The 15,969-nt window shown below is 42.4% G+C and overlaps 1 protein-coding gene across 2 annotated transcripts in view; it reads right to left on the reverse strand.

Annotated features, from left to right (window-relative positions):
* The window catches only part of sh3rf1 (SH3 domain containing ring finger 1), a 31,492-nt gene extending 15,559 nt beyond the window's left edge, over positions 1 to 15,933 (reverse strand). For both annotated transcript variants that reach the window (XM_075484724.1, XM_075484723.1), the window contains exons 1-2: positions 15,642 to 15,933; positions 14,256 to 14,760 (exon numbers count right to left, since the gene is read on the reverse strand). In XM_075484724.1, coding sequence (XP_075340839.1) covers positions 14,256 to 14,636 — 381 coding nt within the window. In that variant the 5' untranslated portion in view covers positions 14,637 to 14,760; positions 15,642 to 15,933. The remainder of the gene's footprint in view (positions 1 to 14,255; positions 14,761 to 15,641) is intronic.
* Positions 15,934 to 15,969: the final 36 nt, after the last annotated feature.

Consider the following 15,969-nt stretch of genomic DNA (forward strand, 5'->3'; position numbering starts at 1 on the left):
CTTGGCAGGTTGTGAGTACCTGACTAAGGGCCTGAGAGGACCAACGGCCCTTTAACTAGAAGAGGAAGGTTTTGCATCTCAGCCTGCCAGACTGAAGCCCTCAAAAGGCTCATTCAGGGCATGACAATCCAGGGAAAGAGGGACAGCAAGTGAGGGGGAGAAGCAGGATAGGGAAGCATCAATGTTCTCTATTCAGTATGGGAGTCCATGAAGAAGGCCTTGGTCCAAACAACAACACCCCCCCCCCCACCACCACCACCACCACCACCACCACCACATCACTGTGATCCCACTGCTGTTAGACACAGTTTGCAGTGATCAGAATCACAAACATCTGAACTCTTAAACTGAAACTACAGAATCAATGTAGATTGTGAAAAGGGGAAAATGTATGGAACCCAAGAACATATTGGCGGAAAGTCAGAAAGTGAGGGGTTAAATCAGAGTTTCGAGTAAGCTCTGCAGTCTTGTTAAAGACTAATGAACCGTTTTAAGGCCCATAGAAGAATAAAAGTACAGAGTGAGCCGTGATGGTGAACCAGGGTGACATTACCCTGCTGCAGAGAATCACACAGCCTGAAGCACAGACCCAATTGCTCTCTGGCTCTGCTGCTCTAGCCTGTGGAGAGAGTGAAGGAGGGAGGAGGGGTACTGCAGCCCCCTGGACACTACGCTGGAGCTGGGCCTCCTTCCTTTCAGGGAAGAAACGGGGCTTTTGAGCCCACCAAGGCTTGGCAGGGAATTTTGTGATGAAAATGCAAATGAAAGTGGAAGTTCTGCCATTTTTGTTTCAGATGACAACACAGGTTCAAGCTGTACAAAACAAATCGGATCTAATGACATGGTAAAAATAAAATGCTTGTCCTGTTGAAACTGTGACATTTGTAAGCACTTGTTTGTACACCGAGGCCAAGGCATAGTAAAACCTTAAGGAGAACCACTGTCCAAAGTCAGTATCAAGCGAGTACTTTTGCACATGTTAAAAGGCCATAAAATCTGTTCATGAAGAAAGCCTTCCATGTAAAAATACAGTACTAGAACAAGAAGCCATTTTTATTGACTAGAATGGATGAAAGTCAACATTTCCCAACTGAATTACCTGGCATGCTTTTTTTTTTTTTTTTAAAGATGGGTTTTATTGCAAGACACCAGAAAGCAAACCCACACCTAGGCAGTATGTTTTAGTCCCACACTTTTACTGCTTGTTTGAGTCAGTTTTTGATCTCCCTATACGGACTCATAAAAGAGGCGTTGTCAGCACAGCTACGTTTCCAAATTTCACTTGGCTCAACATAGTCTGAGTGAGAGTGGGGAAAAAAAAAAAAAAAAAGAAATCAAGAGACTGATCTGGATGCTTAAGTTGAGAAAGGGAAGACAAGACTAAAACTGGGTGAAAGCTTAATATCCGGTGTGCGTCCACAGAGACGGTGCGTTGTGTTGGCCGGCACAGACGTAAAGCACCACCAGTCCTCCCCAAACATCCCCCTGGAAAACATAGGAGGCTGTGTTTCATAGAGAAACATATAGGAGGGAGCTGATGAGCTTTTATCACATGAATGCTATAAAAATGTCCCAAAGAGACGTTACGTAAACGCACAAATGCACACAGATAGTTCTTGGCTTCTTTTTTTTTTTTGCTTTTAACCCTTCCCTAGGAGAGCAATGAGACTGCAATAAAGTACATCTTCAAAATGAATATCAGCTCCAGAAACAGCTCTGTACTGACTTTATGCTCCACAACCACAGAGCAACTACAACAGACACAAATATCAGATTTTTTTCTTTTTACACCAACGAGGAGACAAGCAGCTGTTTTTCCTTCATCCCACCTCTCCGATAGCTAAAAATCAGCCGTGAAAGTTTATTGTAATAGTAATAATACAGACAGCATAAGCCAATGTTTGTCCACAGCATAAGCCAATTGATGTTTTGAGAGTATGCAGGCAACATCAAATGACTTCTAGTCCTCTTAATGATGAATGAAACTCATTCATAAAACGAAATTAAGGCTGCATTATTTTTGTTTTTTTTCAACAAATACCAAGAATGTTATCTTAAAATACCATGACTTTCCTAAAGACGGCAGATAAGTGACTTGATAAAATGTTTTTATTCAGAGACACTTTGATGAACAGTGTTGATCAAGGAGGCTTTTTTTCCACCACCTGTTATGCCGTTTAAACCCCATTTCAGTTTTTAAAATATGTCGTTTTTGGCAGTTGTCACAGGTATTAAAGGATAAATATCAAATTCATTTGTTTATTCCTAAATCACTTATTCGTGGTATATATATATTAAAAAAAAAATCAAATAAAAAAAATGTATTTCTATTCAAATACAAGCCTTGATACCCGGCTTGTATTTGATATTTATCTGGGAACAAAGTCAGCATTCAGCTTTCCTGTATGTACATTATCAAATTTTGACTTCCAGTACAGAGTGTGAAAACTGTTAACTCTGTGTGTGAATGTGTGTGAATACAGGGGGACAGATGGGGAGAAAGAGAAAAAAAAAAAAAAAAAAAAAGACTAGGGCTAGTGTGCAGAGCATCAGCTGGTGTGTGCAATTACTCCTGTATAGCAGATAATGCAATTAGACTTGTGTGCTAAAGGGATTTCACTATTATAGTGTTCTCTTCCACAGCACTGGATTATAACTGAATTACACAAGTGTTCTGCTCTGCGGCGCAGCCAAATGTCAACAACCAGTGAGCAGACGGGCATGAAAACAGAATGCATGCATGCGGAGCTACAGACAGTGAGACTAGGTCAGATGGGGATAATTGCACTAACAACTCGTTTTTACACACATTATGTTTGCAAGGGTCTCATTAAAGACAAAAAAAAAGGCTTTGTGTAGAAACTTTCAGCAAAACTTTCAACTGATAATCAACCACATTAAATGTCCAATCTGAATGAATCAATGTTATCAGACTTAACATGTAATGCTGGTCTTTACAACTAACACAGCAAAGGTTGCTGGCAACTTTTGCTCCATCAGCAGTTCAAGGCGTGTGTACAACCACAGCAGACAGAAACCTTTACACCCTGCATGCAAGTGCCAGACACGACTCCACTCACATATGGGCACATCCAGAATCTCAGCAGGGGGTGAAGAATGAGCCGAGGGTACTACTGCCAAAACAGAGCATGCGGTCGGGTTGGCCTGTCTGCTCCGTCCTACACACTAACCGAGGCCTATCAGACATTCTACGAGAGACTGAGCACAAGCTGCGTCTGCTGCACTGACCTGGTGGCCACTGGACATTTGTTGGCCAACACAAGGCTGTAGATGAGCGAAGATCTTCCCACCAACATTGTCTGCAGCACATAATACATGCTGGGAGTGAAAAATTCTCAGGACACAGACCATCTTGATTCCATTATACATGCATTAGTAAAATTGATTACTAATGGCCACTGGAGAGCTGGCTTTTTTTACACCACTTGTCTGTCTTAAAACTTTATTGTTTATTGGTGTATAAAACAGGAAGAGAAAGAAATTCTTAGCAAACGTATAAAAACCCCCCAAAAAAAACAGTTTTAGATGATATAACATGAAGGAATTCAAAAAAGAAAGAGAATTCAACCTCAGTTTTTCTAACTTTTCATGTTTCAAGGTGTATTGTAAATATGTTTGCTTACTTATATTTGTGGCATTAATGGCGGCTGAGCTGGGACAGATCTTTATATGTACTGATAGTCCCATCAGAAATAAATGGTAGTATTCACAACACATAGAAGCATAGAATAATAAAGAATAAGACTCGAAAGGGGGGGTAAGACAAGCCAAACTTTTCCAAACAGACATCAGATCAGAGTGACGCTTTCAAACCGGAACCTCATGATACAGCTTACTCATATGGAGCTGCTGTCTCCCCCTCAGACTGAGACAAAAGCAAAACTTACACTCTCGGGTTTCTATGGAAACGCCACACAGGAGCATTTTTTCACTATTTATGAGTCTCTTGACAGCCCAGTGAATCTTATAAAAGGGAGTCATTCAGAATCCAACCTGTGTTTAACTCACAGAGAGCGCAGTAATGGGGCCCGAGGCGACGGCATCATCACCTCAAAGAAATACTTTGACTTTTTGGGACATTTTGCCATTTTTTTGCTTTCCTGCCAAGATTCAGATAAGATCAATGCTACTCCTATGTCTGTGCGCCAAATATAAGATTACAGCAGACGCTTACCTGAGCAGAGCATAAAGACTGGAGACCGTGAAAAACACACCCGAGGTAACAAAAATCCACATAGCAGCACCATCTAGAGCTCAGTGAACATGCAAAGGAGGAAGTGCTTCTGACATCATGAAACCTTTAATGCTGTTTGCTACGACAAATGCCATTCTTGATCTTGCTCAACAAAGCCACAGTGGTAACTAATTGACTTGTGCTTGTTTCTAATTAAACTGAAACAGATTGAGAGCAGGAGGGATTCTGTATATTAACTGTACACAAAGACCACTAAAAACAAGCAACAACAGTCACCGAGTTCCATTTTCATCAAAGATTTTCTAGGGAAACTGAAGTATGTTTTTGTTTTCTGGTGACTTTCAAGTTGTGTATAAATGGGGAAAATAAAGCAAGGGTCCTTTGTTGGGCACGGATTTCTGGATGAGCGAGAAAACTCATTTCCATTTGGATAGATGTTGGACCTAAATCAACAAGCAAAAAAAGTTAAAAAAAAAAAAAACAACAAACTGATATTCGGTCATAAAGTTGTGGGAATGCTTGTTTGGCTAGATTTACATTTTTCAAGGCGACAAAGGGGCAATAAAAGATTCAAGCTTACCAAAGCTTTATACTATGGCAGCTCACTGTGCTTGTTTGTTTCCCTCACTACATACCAAATGAGCTCCCACACATTAGTCTACAGGCATGAAAACACTAAGAGCAGTCTGGAGGCCAGATGGAGGCTTGGATCGCATGTGAGAAGAACAGGAAGTTTTCAAAAGCCCTTGGAAACTCTCCTCCTGTTCTTTCTTGTGTTCTGCTATGTTCCCAGGTCAGCACAGGCATTTGTCAGTTAGCCTAATACTTATCTAATGGGAGCAAAAATGTCTTCTACTCCCCTAAAAGCAAGCTACAAAACAGATCTCAGGCGTGACCACTCAGTGACCCCAACAATCTACTGTTTACTGCCAGTTCCTGGCTCTTCAGCAGTACCCCGAGGGTTCATGGGAATCTGGGTGCTAGACTACGATCAAGGTCACACCCTGGAGTTGGGATACAGGTCCCATAAGGTCACCATGTGCAAAACCAGGGACTACATTAAGATTTTTTGTATCGACTTTGTGGTGATGGTAGTTGGGTCCATAAAAACATTCAACATATGGACACAGAATCAGGAAGTTTCTGTGTTAAGAACACTTTGTAAGCTGCAGATTAGTCATCAGACGGAAAGCATTTTAGCAGGAGGGGAGTAAGGATTTATGAGAGAGAGCATATGCACACAGTGTGGAGGTGTCACACATGTGGTTTTCATGAAGCTCTCGTATGTTTGAGTGAGTGTGGGTTCTACTGTGAAAATGCAATTAGACAAAACCACTCGCACATGAACTGGCACATTTTTGTGTAGCCCAACGTGTAAGGGCTGCTTTCTATACCTGCCTGGCCTCAGATGAGGGGTAAAGGCTGGTTCTGGGTGGCCTTGGAATCACCCAGTCTGCTTGTCTGACTGAAAACTGAAAGAACAGAACTCTTTAACACTGTGCCAGTTCATACACTGGGCTTAATAGTTGCTCTCACAGGAACCCACTCACATTTCAAAGCAGACAGAGCATGTGAGGAGGTAAAATAGAGAAAGCGAGAGAGACGTGGCCAGAGAAACAGTGTGAGATCAAAGAACATGAAGCAGGGAGAGGAAGCAAGATTTGCCTTCCTGAACCTTTGAAACTGTTTTGTGGCATAGAGCTACAAAGACATTTGGTCAGTAGCTCTGACTAATTTAGCAAAGCCACAAAAACTGGGACAAGAAAGCACTGAGGGACACAACTGATGGGCCTCTAATGACAAACTTCAAATCATTTCAAATCTCTGTGGAAAATGTTCCGTTTGCCAGATCAAATGTAGAGGCGTGTTATTGGACACAGTCCACACTATGCAAGTGCACAGCCTCTGATCAAACTGTGGAAATATCTACATACACTGCTCTGATTATTGTCACCTCTCACAACTGCAATGAAAACATTCTCAGGCACAAGCGGTGGCAATAGCAGAGCACCACAGTCATCAAAAAATATTTGGATTAAAAGCATTAATGAATTCAATTAGCAATAAGATTGTAAGCTCAGAGATCTTTTGTCACGCACTGAATAAACTTAATAACCTGGATTAGCTCAGTGAAAAGTGTCACACATACTAAGCTAACGTGTATCCAAGCTACAGAGGGATTAGTTCACAAATGTCACAGTATCTGTGTATTGAGTGCTAGTCAATATGAGCTGAATACTAAGCATTTCCTCACATTTCTCTTCACTGTGCTGCTGAAAGGATGCTGTGTCTGTGGTCTTTTGTCCCTTTTACTCATTCAGTGAGCCACCTGCTCTGCTCAGCTTCGGCTGACTTCAATTTACAGAGTGTCGCAAGTTAAGGGGAAATCTGATGAGGAACTGGACAACTAACCCTTTTGCGGGTAGTTTCATCTAGTTAGTAGTTTCAGCTCAAACCTGCTGCAGCCACTACAATGCTGTTTCCCAGTTATCTTGGTTAAATGCCTGATTTTTCCATGCAGGCTTATTGTTCAGTCGTCCAGCTGTGTGTCACAATAGTGGGCAATTGAGGAACATTTGCTTGTATTAGCAGGAATTTGGACGCCTCCAAAGTGGACAAACAAAGGCAGGATATTGACACAGTTCTGGCAAAGGCCCAGTGGACAAACACTGCAACTATTCTCCGACTCAAGAGGCAGCACTACTTTTCACTCTCTTAAGAAACTCTGTTTGTCCATTCCGCCCTTGACTCAGTCCAGATGTAACATATAACTGCTAGCTTTCCTTTCCCCCCCCCCCCACTAAATAATATGCAAGGCATCGTGTACAGGAGTGCCAAGCGGCAAATTTGAAGAACTCTAAAATAAATCCCTCACGAGTTCCTCGTTTCTCTGCAATAAACACACAAAAAACCTGCTTTTGTCTAATGTTTGCTTAAGGAGAAAGTGGTGGATGAAAGGGGACCCGTGCTGCAGTAATATGCCCTCATCTTCACAGAGCCCTGGCTTCATCATAGGTAAAATGTGTCCTGTGTTGACAGAGCAGAATACTCCGATAAACACTTAGGGCACGATTCTATGTTTTACTTCAGTGGCATTTGGTGTCATAAACAGTGTTTACTAGATGCTGAGTTCTTAATGTTGGGATGTCAACCGAGCTGAAGCTGCAGCTGCTCAAGAGGGCTGCTTTCAGTGCACAGATTAGTATGTTTGTGTCATCGTGCCACGAGACTTCTGAATTAATCTAACACTCCACAAAAAGAATTGTTTTGTCTTGCTGACTTGTTTGTTCAGTCATGTGCCGGCTTTTTTTAAATGGGTGACTGAAGGACAAGATCTGTAAGCAAACTGCACAATCATATCTTGTATGCTGACTGTTATATTGACTCATGAATGCGTAGCTATTCACACGATTGTGCTATACGATTAAACCGTGTCTCCATTCTATCAGTCAGTCCTCAGACTTTGCACCTCTGCTGTTCAAGGTTACTTTAGTTTGCACTGAAGCTATGCAAAGGGGCAAAAGAGGCCCACTATGATGATCAACGGAATACATTTTAATAAGAAATCTGCACTTGTTCAAAGTATGCTGGTGTTGAGTGTGTGTCCATTAAAAGGAAACACACTGGCATATTGGACAGTTTTGTTGGTACAGACTCACATTTTAAAAGTCAGAGGTTGCTTTCGTTAGTCAGTAATGTCATTAAGCGCAAGGAAGAAAAGAGACAGATGCTGGTACCTCTTAAACTAATCAAGGCGTCCAGAAATACAGAAGCTAATTGGACTCTCTTCGACATCATCAACGTGGACATAACAGTGCTTTAACATGGAGAGTAATACAAACTGAAAAGCTTAAACTCACACTGAGGTTTCAACATAGTGTTGTCACGTGTGTGCTTATGTAGCGCCTACACACCTGTGTTTTTGTGGGTGTGTTATGTATAATGGGCCCTTATGGTTCTAAAAAAACATTCAGTCTGAGTCATTAAGACAAACATTGCCCTTGTTTAGTGAGGCCAAAGTCTGGGAAAACTAGGTGTGCATGTTTCTGGGCTCAAAGAACATTCGCCTCTGATCAGAACAGTTATGATGGGCTGGCTCTGTGAATGCAATTCTCTAGTGCAGAAAGCATATTGCGACTAAAAGCCAAACCAACCCGAGTCTTTGTCAGTGCTCTCTCTTTTTCAAGTCCCATTCAATAATTAATCACAAGCTTTCAGCTAGAGGGACCCAACACATACGAGCTAACTCAGAACACAGGCTTCCAGTAGCCCGATTTTTGAGATTATGTGGCACTTTCTTCCAAATAAAAAACAGATTATTTCCCATTTTCACCATCTGTAACTACTCACATCTCTGCAGAGATAGAAAAATGTATTGACTGATTGACAGAAGATTAATCTGCAAGTATTTTACTCATCAAGTAATACTTTAAGTGCCTTCTCTTCCTCTCAACATACCAAAAAACTCATTCAAAAACTCAACAACATTATAGCACCATCATCAATTCAACCTCAATCTCATTTTGTTCTGGATTGTTGGCACTACCAAGTCTGAGACTTTACCCGAGTCATTTCATATTCCAACACAATTAGTTAATATTTCAGGTAGTTCGATGTAGATTGTAATGTTATTAAATATTTACAAATAAAGATTTTACAAGGAGGAATTTTGATCAATTTTTTTCTTTTCATAAGAATACGACACGATTCTAACACTTAATCCTTTGGACTGAATACTATCCGTGCCTTCTCACAGCTGATGAAAAGGCATCACTCAGGGGACAGTCATAGATTAACTGGACCTCTGGGCCTCAAAGAAAACACAAGACTCTACAGAACATACCAGAACAGCAACTTACAGTACGAGCGCCAGAGATATGCAGAAAACGTTTTGAAATGTTGAACAAATATATTCACTTTATAGATCTCAGCAGAAGGTTCGGGATCAAACATCTCTTATGGCAGAGCAAGTGGAGCCAGAGGCAGTTACTGCTGCTTGAGGTCAGAGGTCAAGCAGCTGAAAACAAAACTCGCAGCTAAACATAATTATGTCTAAGGGATGAGGAGTGAACACTTAAGATGCCGGCGGTCAAACGGTCCATGCATGACCAATCCAGGGCCACAGCACAGGGTGAGAGGTCAAACTGCTCTGTTAAGTCCAGGCAGGTATTAAAGTCACCTCGGGAACATTGGGTGAGGGGCACAATGAGACACATGCCGATACTGAACAGCTAAGAAAACATCAAATGGATAAACTCCACATGACAACATTTGGAAAACATTTTGGTTCAATTCCCTTACGCACTAACTAAGCTTGGTAATAAAAAAAAATGTTGTTACTGCTGTAACTTGAATTATGATCGACAACAAGTACAAAATGGCCTGTAAAGCAAACTGTTGCTGGTCCATAAAACATTTTCTAAAAGAGCCATGGCCACTAGACCACACACACACATAAAATAGGCTCTAAAGAAAGGCTTTTGTCAGGCCCCACAGGTGTGATGGGACTGTGGATAAGAAGGTCATGGATGCTTCCTTTACTATGTCATGCTGAGAGATGTGACACGAGATGTGACATGAATGGAGGAAGCAGGGGGGTGTGGGCCATTAGCAAATGTGGCATTTTGGTCTGTGGACCACCCAGACAGTAAAGCTAAAATAAAGAACGAGAACAACAAACATTAACAAATCTTCGCATGCAAAATTTACACAATTAAGTTAATGTCATCGCAAGCTCTAATAGGGGGATAAACAGCCCAAACCCTCAATAAAATGAAGGCCAGGTGGAAAGCACTCTGACAGAGTCTTAACTGCCACAACAGCATCTGCCTGGAGGCTTTCAGGTGCAGACTCACCTCACTGCTTGCATGATTGTCAACAGAGCTGGAGTCCTAATTAATATAGATGAGACCACAATCAGAGTATTAACCTGTAGTCAAAGGAGTGCACTAAACATTCAGAGACAAAGCACAGGCCAGACGTCCACACAAACGTATGCCGACACCGACTGGGGGAAGGTGAACGTGAGCTGGCAAGCGCGACGAGACCAGACAAGCCCACTGTTTGGAAAAGAAACAGTGACCTGCAACTGTTCATGGCATTCCTCAAAGACACTAACACAAAACATCCCACTCTGTCTGAGAAAGACACTGAACAAAAGTCTGGAAAATCTTGAGAGCCCAAAAAAACACAAGACAGGCACACAGCCTTCATCAGAAGAGCGGTAAAACCCTACAATGAAGAGGTTATGACTGCCTATTAATCACATGACTGGGTCTTTTGAACTTCTCCTTGGGTATTAAGTAAACCAATACTGTACACAGAGAGAAGCTATTTCCCAGAGGATGAAAACCCATGCTCTTATTCACTGCATGTGCTCCAAAACATGTCAAGCGTGGAAAGAAATGTGAAAGGTATATGCATTGTTAGGATCTCATTATTTTAAGTCTGTAATAGTAGGTAGAGGAACCCATCCTGATACCATATGTAATACAGGACAGTCTGTACACGGTGAAGGAAAAGGAGCAGAAGGACCATTTTCAACATTCTGGGTTCCACACACAAGTCAATCTAGTCCAAATCCCTCATTATCTACCCGCTTTCTGGATTAGATAAGTGTAAGCAGAAACATAAAGGCAGCCGGAGACACACAGGTTGCTTCAGTATGGAGCAAGTGTTTTCTTTCTTCAGAATGAAAGTCAGCAGTCAGCAGTAAGAGGAGAACGGGGAGCTGTGCCGACTCAGTGTCTAATAAACTCTAATCTCATTAGACCTTTAACAGGCTCCAGGCTGGATTTAGAAGGCAAGGAGGGAGGAGGTAGATCGCAGAAATATGAGGGAATTTTTTTTTTTTTTTTTTCAAATGTAGCTCGTGTCAGTGGCTCAACAGAGAAAATTACAGGTGACTCACAAGTCCCTGCATGGATTGTCCAGAAGGTCACAGCTGCTCTGTAGACCTCTGTGGGAAATACAGAGGAGGCAGGAGAAACGTGTGAGCATGTTGAGAGAGTAGAGATGAATAGACTGAAGCCCTCTTGAAAACATTCCCAGTGGAAAGCAGTAAGTATAAGTTTGCCAGTATGTGGGCAGTGTGAGGGTGTAATGAAGGGGTTCTGTTGTGCAGGCAGAGGTCAGGCAGGCGGGCAAAAGGAAAGGCTTTAACAACAATATGATGTCATCAAAGAGAGCCAGCATTACTCATCGACCTCAAGACGCGGGAGGTGCACGAGAATTTTATTGTGATCTCTCGACATGAAAAACACAAAGAAAAATGATTTTTGTCCCAATCAAGAAATATTAAGAAAAGACAGGAAACTTCTTTAAATCAGAAAATAGAAGACCAAACTAGAAGGCTGTATTCCATTTCCTGCTTGTTAAAACTCAATTCTGTTGACGTAAATGTAATGAGAAATGATGTCAGGAGGAAAAGGCTTTCAAATGGTAAGAGGTCTATATAACAAACAGCCTCAAAAAATTCCATGGTTTCAAGTTCTCATTACTAAGAGACAATGACCTAATTACATGCCCAAAAGGTTAGGAAAGAATAGAGTCTCATTTCATATCAACGAAGCACACAATGACACACACACACCGCAACACACAAACAGACTTCAATCTTTATCCCAAGAGCACATTATAGTTCTAAATGTAGCCTAAAATAAACTTTTCCTGATCTACAACACCATTAAAAATGAACTGAGGGTTTTACAACAAAGGCGGAAATTATCATTACAGAAAGTCTATTTTTGCACTGTGGGAGTGCAGGCTCAACTCTCCAGAGAACCACAACGAAAACTAAAGACATCCACTCAGATCTCTAATTCCTGTTCCCTCTTCCCAGTTGGCTGTGACCCTTGGCCACCCTGACTCCCGAACCCCGACCTTTGATTTCCTGACAGCTCAAACGGCTTTACTTGCTCTCACGCAAAAAATACCACAGAGCTATCTGTTCCAAGCCAGAGCGAACAAAATGCTATGTTTTATGAGTCAATAAGGCCAGAGGAAGACAAAACATCCACGTAACGGGAGCACCATGGAGGTGAGTCACAGACAACCGCAGCACAACAGTCAAGACAAGCCTTTTCACTCCCCTCGTGAAAGAAATGCCAGGGTGCTGTGTCAAACAACTGCTGCAACCCCTGGAGCTGTTAAGAGGAGGGGCAGAGAGCCGGCTCGGCAAGGTTATATTCAATAAAACCTTTTTCCCTTTTGGTCCCGACGCCTTCACTTAACACTCATCAGTTTCTGTTACCGGTGGCCTTCCACACTCAAAGTCTCTCGTGGCCATTCTACACGTGTCGGTCAGTCAGGAGGATCAGAGGGGACCCGAAACAAAACCCTGTTGTGCATCTGTCAGGCAGTCCCCACCGTTCTGCCCTCCCAGCCATTATCTGAGCAGAGAAGAATCGGAGGTGGAGCTCTGCTTGAACAGGAGCAGCTTCAATATTTAAAAAGTAACCCCCCCCAAACAAAAAAAGGGACAGATGATGAACAAAAAAGAAATGGGACTGAGGGTGTCACCCAGGAGCAGTGAAGCGTTCAGTACCCATGGAGCACTGGTCAGAGATCAGGCTGGGCAATCTGTAGGAGCTTTGATCTCTGCCTTTTATGTTCCCAAAGTGTTACACCTGCACAGATGTCTTTTCTTGTTCTCTGTCATCAGCAGAATGTCTTAAGACAGCAGAAAAGACTTTAGAGACTTAGTGATTACCATGACATTCAACATATTCACTAAAAAAAGGTGAGGAAAATAGCTACTAGCACTTTAATGGACCATTTTACACATTTATATACACCGACTTCATACAGTTCATGTATGAATGAGCGGTATACCTCAATGCCAACACAGAGGAATCGGCATGAGAGGTGAGATAATGGCAGTTTCAAATGACAACCTCTTTATTTGCAGCAAACAGCCTTTTCAGACTCGGGGACATGAGGTGGGAGAGGGGGTGGGAGATTCCAAAATGCACAAACAAATTTGAAATGAGTACAAATCTTCTGAAGTGATACTTTGGCAAATGAGGCGGGTCCTCCAGTAGCAATTTACAGCGAGGCCTCTGATCTTCATACCTGCATGGCTGGGCAGATGCATTATCAGCGCTTTGACATTCCAATGATTCTACACAAGACCTTGACATCTTTTCATCTACCTTATCCTCCCCTCGTAGAGACCAGAGCGGCTCAAAGAGGGGCCCAAAGGGTCTTTGGCTTTTTTTTCCTCTCTCCCACCCTCCTTCACATTTTCTGTAGCCGTCTTAAGTATGATTTGGGAATAATTATACCGTGAAATGTTAAGAAGTCTGGCACTTTAAAACATCAAGTTAAGATAAGTTAGCTAATTATCAAAGGAAAAGCTATTTTGTTTACAAATCTTTTTTTTTTTTTAAATAAAAAAATAGTTTAGTCTACTTTGGCTCAAAGAGGACTGTAATGAGATCTCAACCTCCGTTTCACTGGGTTAAGAAATAGAAGAAGCTTGTGTTCCATTTTCAGTGTTTCACTGTTGCCTCCATCTCAACAGAAGTATCCGAATAAAACTAAACAAGCATCAACTACCAGGCATGTCTCATTATTCTCCTGCTTCTCTAAATATACCCAACAAGTCTTCTTCGCGTTGCAGATGAAACCACTACCCTGTAGTCCCACCCCAGATTTCTGACAAACATTCACATAAAGTGAAGCGAGGATCTCAAGTGCAAGACTGGCTTTACTGTACGACACTGTCAGCAACTAAGAGACAGCTAATAATAGAGAGCTTAAAGGAAAAGTCTGTCTGCCATTGACACAGAGAGAGGAATTATTTGGTGGCTAAACTATTGACTGCTCTAAATCTCTGCTTGTTGTAATGTTGGGCTACTAGTCAACTGGCTGGCTTGGAGAGCCCCATGATAACCAATAATCTGCAGCAAAGATTAGAGATCCGACATGCTGCTTTTAATCCAGACAGATTTTCTCTGTTTTGTTTCAGCTTGACCCTAACAATGAGAGACATAGATTGGAGTTCAGTAATGCCTGTTCATTCGGTCAGGATACTAACCCGGACAATGGTGCTCTTAGTCTGGGCTCGCTGGGGTTGCGCTCCCGGTGCGCCCTGGTCCCTCGCCCCACTTCCATGTGTTCTGGCCACGGCTCCAGACGTACCATTCGTGCAGACTACAGCTCCAGAGCCGGCCCTTCTGGGCCTCTGCTTGATGCCATCCAGCAGGCGCACAAGAAGGATGTTGCTCGGGAGTTCATCCACGGCACACTCCACCAACGTCCGGCACTCCGGGCAGCGCAGCTCCCCGCGTGAGCCCAGGATGCCTTGGAGACATCTGCGGCAGAAGGTGTGCTGACAGGGAAGAACTTTTGCAGAGGCATCCAGCCGCTCCAGACAAACAGGGCACTCGAGCAAATCCAGCAACACTGACTCGTCCATTCTCTGTGTGTTTGGCCTCCACTTCAGAAGAGCATGATGCTGATCATTTCTTTTTCTTCAGATGCAGATCAAGGACCGTCACGTCACTCCCATTCCTTGGCTATGGCCATGGCATTTGCATCAGCTAGGAAAAAAAAGGGTCAAGGGAGGCAAATTAATCAACTGTGTACACACATAAATAGGTCATGTTAACCATACAGGAGACGAGACATATGGCTGAGGCGGTGTACTGTTGTTTCAGCGGATGAGTGTTAGATTGTCACACTGATGGTCTGATAAATCCACGCTCCACATGAGCGTGGGGCTGGGTGATAAGTTGATAACAGCTAGAAAATCGTAAAACCACAGTCTTTTCTATGGTTTGCTTAACAAATAAGCGACTAAAGTTGATCTAAGGTACTCGACAACGTGATATTGTGATCCTGGACCCTTTAAAGGAACCGCACGGCAAACAAGCAGTGAGCTCAAGAATAAAGAGGAGGATGTAAGAGTAAATTGGTCCAATTTGTCTTTTAAGAGGGACAACAGGGGGACACCAAGAGTGCGATCAACAAATATGGTCTGGTAAAAGATAAGAGAAGGAAACGCACCTGTCTATTAAACGACAGTGTATGAATACATTTCAATGGCAACCATCTCAAAGCTTGTACAGCAATATAGAAACGTTGTTCAGGACAATATTACGTAACACTTAATGACTAAAAATGCGTAATGATACTTTTTAACAGCGGGACTACTTTAAACATCAGACTTCTCTCATATATGCAAGAAATGAAAACTACCAAAGAGCATATTAAATTGTGTTTGCATGGTGGCGACAACCGCACGCCACCTAGTTTTACTTTAATGTTGCCACAAACAAAACAAACAATACATGGTGGAGTTTTTATAACGTTCGCAAATGGGGGAAAAAAAACCAAAACTATTTCTACGACTTGTAGAACTGGAGCCAGTTTATTTACGATGTTTCTAAGCACCCAGACAGCTAAAAGCAAGTCAGCTTACCTCTTCCGAAACAGGACTCCTCCTCTTGTTGCTCCGTATCTCCCAATTTTTTGCCTTGTTGCTAACGTTAAGTTAGCAACGTACTCAAAAATTTACTCGCCACTTATCTATTAAGTATTGCGCAAATTCTATCGTTTTGCTGAGATAGTTTTCCTTTCCATACGTGTGACTTACAGAGTAGACATACGCCTGTCAGAGAGTTAAGTAAAACCCAACATGAAAAATACACAGGCGAGACAACGGAACTCCAGCCGTACGCAGCGCCATGCTAGCACTTGTGTTCTGCTGGACTGTCGCTGAACAAGCGGAGAGGGGGAGGGAACATGGG

This window comes from Odontesthes bonariensis, chromosome 15, assembly GCF_027942865.1.
Source record: "Odontesthes bonariensis isolate fOdoBon6 chromosome 15, fOdoBon6.hap1, whole genome shotgun sequence".
Lineage (NCBI taxonomy): Eukaryota > Metazoa > Chordata > Actinopteri > Atheriniformes > Atherinopsidae > Odontesthes > Odontesthes bonariensis.